Source organism: Vipera berus (genome assembly GCF_964194415.1).
Source record: "Vipera berus genome assembly, chromosome: Z".
NCBI classification, from domain to species: Eukaryota; Metazoa; Chordata; class Lepidosauria; order Squamata; family Viperidae; genus Vipera; species Vipera berus.
The window spans coordinates 41963900-41970858 of NC_138205.1; the positions used below are offsets into that span (position 1 = coordinate 41963900).

At 36.2% G+C, this 6959-nt stretch overlaps 1 protein-coding gene across 3 annotated transcripts in view; it reads left to right on the forward strand.

Moving 5' to 3' along the window:
- DNAJC7 (DnaJ heat shock protein family (Hsp40) member C7) overlaps positions 1-3647 on the forward strand; it is a 38122-nt gene extending 34475 nt beyond the window's left edge. For all 3 annotated transcript variants that reach the window (XM_081344301.1, XM_081344303.1, XM_081344302.1), the window contains 3 exons: positions 1848-2000; positions 2334-2396; positions 3138-3647. In XM_081344301.1, coding sequence (XP_081200427.1) covers positions 1848-2000; positions 2334-2396; positions 3138-3175 — 254 coding nt within the window. In that variant the 3' untranslated portion in view covers positions 3176-3647. The remainder of the gene's footprint in view (positions 1-1847; positions 2001-2333; positions 2397-3137) is intronic.
- The last annotated feature ends 3312 nt before the right edge of the window (positions 3648-6959 follow it).

Here is a 6959-nt window from a genome sequence, read left to right on the forward strand (position 1 = left end):
TTCGAAAGCGGATCAGGTGTTGTGTGCAGGTAGCCTTGGTGAGTCAGCCAAGCTGAGCACTGTGGACTAGTCCCATTTTGCCTCAGCTCCCACTGCTCCATTTTTCGAGTGCTGGGAGAAGAGAAAGAAACCATAGGGTCTGGAGAGACTTCATCATCGATATCTTCGAAAGATAAGTGATTCTTCACAGGTCCAGTGCCTGTGGAGACCCAGTGGGACAGAATGGGGGGGGGGACAAGAGATATCTCAGTGGGTCAGGAGAGGCCTTGGGTGTCGGAAGCACTAGGCCCCCCCCATGGTCTTCCCCACCCTGACATATCTCATGTGCAGTTAATGACCTGTGCATTCAATTAACGAATGCATTGGGTAAAACTGAGAGATCATGTTCATTTAATGTGATCCAATTAACAAATCCTCGAGAATTATCTGTACAGGGTTGTGATCTTGACTTGCTCCAAAGTAGAAAATATTATTGCCAATTGTTATTAAAAAGGAAAAAAAATCATTGCTGAGACTAAATCAGTTTGACTTCTGCCAAAAAACATTTGCCTCATCAAATGATCAGAGGCTCCTATCAATGTATGACAAAATGAGCAAGCTTCAGTTACGGAATGATGACATTATGAAAGATAATAGAGCTGAAATTTAGTTGCTAAATGATGTAATATTACAGAAAAAGAGCAAAAATGCTCTGTAGCTATAGGCTTTTCTCCTACTGTTTTTTCCTCCATCTGGGTTTGAAGAAAAATATCTATAAGACTCTACCACGCACTGCCCTATCACTTATGATGCGAAGGCAATTTTCAGCATGTTCTCTGAAGCTACAAGATTTTGAGGTTTTCCATTTCCACTCAGCATCTGGAATTGCCAACTTTCCTATAACAGCCATGAAATCCTGCCACCAACCCCAAATTCTCCACTGTTCTTTTGAGGGCAGTTTTATTTCTGCTGTTGCTCATTAGCTAATTGGAAATTTGTTTATATTCATTATTCCTGGTCATGAAAACCAGACACGGTAAGAAAAAAAAATGAGAGAAACAATGGGAGATTGGAACCCAGGGGTGGAGATACTCACGCAAACTAAAGCTGTTCTAAAGGGTTCGTGGGTGAGTTCAGTGCATGTGCATACATTAATCTCAAAATCCATAGATCATTCTTTGTTTCTGTTATTTAGGGTAACACTGTTTCTAGTTGCAAATACTCGTGTTTTGTCCTTGATAATGAAACAGGTTTTTTTTTATTCTCTTCCAAGTTCTTCATTTAGAACATTATGAATAAATGTTACAGTTCCCACTATACAATTGTACCCCACTTATCTTTGTTGTTTCTAAGCCACAATAGAGAGCTGAAATCTTCTAGAGAACATACAGAAAGGTCATATATTTGTTGGAATTAACTGGAATCTACAGATTAAAAAATGCAATAAATAATTTTCAGATCATATCACCTGCCCTAAAATATTGGCACTAGTTACCAATTGCTTAGTAGGAAACAATTTGGTCTTTGGTATTAATTTTTAAAGCTCCAAATAGCTTAAAGTCTAGCTACTTGAAGAACCATGATTTCCATTGCACACCTGTTTGGATATTCAGATCCATATGAAAGGTGACTCAGAAAAGGCCTTTTTTTAACATATTTGCCCTGAGTAATTAGTTGAATAGAAAGAGAGGAGAAAAATCTAGTTACACAAATCTGCTTCAGTACTTAATTAAATTTGTATCACTTTGATAAACAGCTTTCTTTTCACCTGTTTATTAGAATCAATTGTTCTTTCTCATTGCAGTTTTTTCCTCTCTGTCTCTCTCACTGTCTCACCCACCACTCCCACATATTATTTTTTTGGGCAGATCGGCATAGTGGAGCAAGTGCTGAAATCCAAAAAGAGGAAGAAAAGAAATTCAAAGAAGTTGGTGAAGCTTTTACCATTCTCTCTGATCCAAAGAAAAAGGCCCGTTATGACAGTGGCCAGGATCTAGAGGAAGATGGCATGAATATGGGAGGTAGGTGCTAAAGAGGGCTTTTAATTAGTTACTTTTCTGTGCATAGGTGATTAGTTACGGAATGGGAACAAGGAGGGTCAGCATATACCCAAAATTTTGAGAGAAAGTGTTTTATATATTTTTTATATAATGTTATATATTACATAAAACTGAATTTGATTACTACTTTCATTTAATGTTTAATAGCATAATCAAAAGGTTTGAAGGAAAGGCAAACATAAGGAAAAAAATGCTGCAAAATAGCTTTTCAGAACTTTTATGACTATAAACGTAAATTTAAACAAGAATTTCTTCTCATCTACTTTTTTTTCCTTCACCTATATTTCCCAATAGATTTTGATGCTAATAATATCTTCAAAGCTTTCTTTGGAACACCTGGAAGTTTTAGTTTTGAAGGTGGGTCATTTTTCACACTGTATATTAAAAGGGAAGAGGTCCTGCTTTTGAAGAGAAAAGCAGCCTGTCGGTATCAACTGAGGCAGTCTCTCGATCCTTCATTTCAGGACAAGTGGGGAACCTATTAAGTTCTGGTCCCAGGAATTCAGTAGAGGTTGTTTCATTTATACAAAATATAGTTCCAGCAGGGGATCATAAAGTATTTCACTCTCCAGATCTTAGTCCCCTCTGAAGGTGCCAACAAATGTGCTTTAGGCCTTTGTGTGCTGTGCCCAAAGTTTACGTTTTAGGTATTGATTGATATTTCATATTTCTAAACATCTCCCTCAGACAGGGGCTTTGGGTGGTATATAATGTAATATAATTGATAAAAAAACAACATATGAACATTAGCATTAAATTAGGATTAAACGTTTTAAAATGATAGACGACCACAAAGCCAAGTTTGACCCCTTTGCAGAAGGACAAGATATTGGGAGCTTTATATGCATGATATCAGTTGTGGATTTGTTTGTTTAATCAAGGTTTGATTTGCTGAGAAACCTTACCTCCTATCCTTGCCAGTCACTCCAAAATGCATCTGTTCCCATAATAATTATAATTTTTTTTTGTTCAATTTGTTCAATCACTTTTCTGAGTGGGCTACAGAATCTGCCTTTGTTTAAAAGATCTCAGTATTGCAACAATTGCTTTGATGATTTGCTTCCTTAATTTGCTAATCTGTATGTCTTTGTCTTTCAGCTTCTGGACCTGGGAATTTCTTTTTCCAGTTTGGCTAAACTGCAAAACAGATCCATTTCACCTACTGAAATCCAGTTTCCCTGACCTGCTTCATTTAGTTTCATCTTCCCTTCATTGCATCTCAGCATTTCTTAGGGCTGTGGCATTTATTCTGTTGGAAACATCAATTTTTTTGTGTGCTTTAGAGTGTGATGAGAAAATCAGCATTTGAAGGGAAGGGAGCTGTTAAATACACATTTTGTTTGTTTTATTGTTAACTTTATATAAAAGAGAGAGAAAAATCTTTGGATTTCTCCATTAAGTAATTTAAGATTCCTAAGCTGCTGGGACTTCATTCAGGGAATCCTTACATTTTGAAAACTGGATATGCCATGCCTTTATGGGGTTCACAATGTGGGGAAATTGAATTGAGTTTTTTTACTTTGGTTGTATTGTACTGGCTGTAGCCATATTGAACCTTATTTCCAGAAACATTTCAGACACTTGAGAAATACAAAGAAGTTTACTGCATTATTCCCTGAGTCATTTTTGGAACAAGAATGGCCTCTTCTCAGCACTTTCTCTTAATATTCCCCGAGTCTATTTCTTTGAGGAAATGTTTCTGTTTCCAATTGCTTGAATTCTTCAGGAAAATGGTAAGGGCTGATGATGGCTTCCAGATCAACATGTACACTTGATTTCATTGAAAAGCGCATAAAATCTGAGGTGATTGTCACGTGTTATGAAGGGTGTGTGTGTGTGTGTGTGTGTGTGTGTGTGTGTGTGTGGTTGGCTCTGCAGTGCATATTTCACACATCCACATCAACATGTGATGTCATGGTTCTTACTTGCATGCATAAGTCCACTGTTAAATGTTGTAATTTCTTAAATTGGAATCTCAAAAAGCATTTTTGATGTTGAGATTTTTCAGAATTCACCAACTACATGTTGAATGTTTAAAAGAAGAAATTCAGCATTATTTGAGTGGAGAGAACTCTTAATAGTAGCCAGCCACACTGAAGTTCCTGATATTTTTTTAAAGTTTTGCTCAATGTTTGTACCACATTGACGACTACCTAATCCATAATATCATTTCTGCTGAGGACAATTAGCTCATTCCTTTTTCCATAATAGTAAATATCATAAGTAGACCATCATTTCTAGCAGTATTTCAGTTGAATCACTTTATATTAGGTGGTTTTTATCATTTTATGGTGAAACTCCTCTGTATAGTCTTCCTTAGTTTTCCTCAATTCAGGCTACACTGGCAGATGAGGGAAGCTGAAATCTCAGTACATCTAGCGAAATCAAATTGGGGAAGATTAGCTTAGAAGATCAGTATTGCAATGAATGAAATTGCTCAACATAAGAAAAGTGGTGTTTGCATTACAAACAGGTTTTAGCAACTTTCTATTTATGAGACCAGGGGAAAAGTTGATAACCTCAAAAATATAATCATTTACAAGATTTTTAAACTTCTTATGCAGTGCCTAGATTTCTGCTCAATGAAATGTCAGATATTGGTCCAATATGAAGCATAGTTTTAAGAGGGGCCAGATTATGTCCTGGTAATCCTTTATTTTTAAAGCTAATGAGTTCTGACAAACTTTAGGAATAACAATAAATTAGACTTGGTCTGCATCATTTCCTTTAATAGTTCCAAATTGAGGTACTCAAAAAGTGGATAAAGAAATTGAGAGACGGCCAGGAATTAAATGAGAAACTAAATAGGGAAGAGAATAAACTCAAGAGATTGAGCTCAGTCAATATTGCATGCCAATTCCTGGCCAGCAAATGGTAAATACTGAATCGTTCAGGATTTCATTGTGCAGTCAATTTCTACTGGCAGAATTACTGGTTTTGGTTGAAGTATATGTTTAAAGGAGTTATTGGTGGAATTATGTTGTGTCCATTCTCTATTAAAGGTAATGACAAACAGGATTGTTCAGAAACTGGCACAAAAAGCTATGAAATCAACCATCTCCCTCTTCATTTTATGTTGGAAAGAAGTTAAAACAACAGCGACTGAGGTATCAAGAATCAATCCTGGATTCTGTGAATTTTCTACTTTAAGATATTCTGGCTCTTTGCAATAATTTTAAAGGAGGATTATAAGAATATTAAGAGTTTCAGTGAATGGCAGCCTGGTTTTCTGATCATCTACACAGCTGGGAGTAGTATTAAACATAACTTAGAAAGTTACTTTCTCCATAACACAAGTATTTTAGGTGGTGGTGTTTTTTTGTCATACCCAAAAGTCAGTGATAAAAGATTCCTGGACCTTAAAACTGAGTGCAACCTAAAGAGTAATGAATGCTGTATTACTTTGCCTTTCTACCTTGCTTTTGATTATCTACAATTCTTCTCATTGCAGCCATTAAGGATGTTACAACAATTTTTGCATTATATATTAGGCCATGTACAACCTCCTTTAGAAATTCTCCACCCTAGTAATAATCATTTTATAATTTGAATTTGATTCTTAGCTCTCGAATTTTGTTGGTTTTTTTAATTAGCCAAGAGGTACCAAAAATTATGTGTAACTGATGAGCAAAGGATTAAATCACTATCTGTCTATAAAGATATGCATGGTCAGAATGTTGCAGTGATCATAATAAGGTGAAATGATACATTACCTTTTTGATATTACGCGTATGGAAACTCCCTGAGAATAAAGAATGGGTATAGAGATGGGCTCGAACATTCTTTTTACTGCTAGTTAGCTTGCCACAGGAGGAAGGCATACATTGCTGGTAATGTTAAGTAATATCACTTAACTATACTGCTCAAAAAAATAAAGGGAACACTTAAACAACACAATGTACTGTATTTAATAGTAGGATGTCTTATCTTGTGTTCCCTTTATTTTTTTGAGCAGTATATTTAGAAGTATCACTTTTTCCCACCATATTTATAGACAAAATCTCTTAAGCAGGGAATTAAGACCCAAGACTCTCATGTAGTGATGCATGAGACAATTTCTTTGGTGATGTAAGTCTAAAAGCAGTATATTTTAGGGAAACTTTGCAATTTTTGCCTACACGTGAACAGGTGTTCTTGCATGCATTGTGCCCTCTTGATGTACAGATACATTTACAAGGAATGCCTGAGCAGAAGGCAGGTAGACTAATGTTCAAGCCACCTGAAGAAAGGCTATTTGGCTAGGAATAGATAGCATATCATTCTAGACTTCTTAATAATACATTTGTTGCATGATCTGTTCTTAAAACGGCATCCTGTCCCCTTTACTTTCTCCTGTGGATAGTTTCAAACACCTGGATAGCCATACTGCCCCACTTCAACCTTTTCACTTATCTAAGGAAGATGATTTAAACAAAAAGTAGTGACTGTTCATTAAGCAGGATTATGTTTATATGCAGCATTTCGAACCAGACTGGCAAACCCATATGCAATTAATATTAATTTTATTATAAAATGTATATGATGTACAAAAAATAAACACTCCAGATCTCACTGGTCTTATGCTTCTTTAAACTGAGTTGACACTGCTGAGACGGAGTGTGGTGACATGATGCTGGGTTTAATAATTGGGAGGAGGGGGGGAAATCCCAAAAATCTGATGGTCAGCGTTAAATTGTATGAGTTGTGGGACTAGTTTATTTTTATTTTATTTTTTGATGGAAAGAGAAGTAGACAGGAAGACCACCGATGTTAAAACTGAGAAGAGACCTAGGGGTTTTGATTATGTGCTATGACTGTTCAATTTCTTTTAAAAAAGTGCTTCATAACACACGGGTCTGTATTTGAACCTTAGAGGAGCCATGCCTTTTTCTTGCCTCATATAGCTGCTTTAGAAGCGCTCTGGTTCTCTTTCTGTGCATG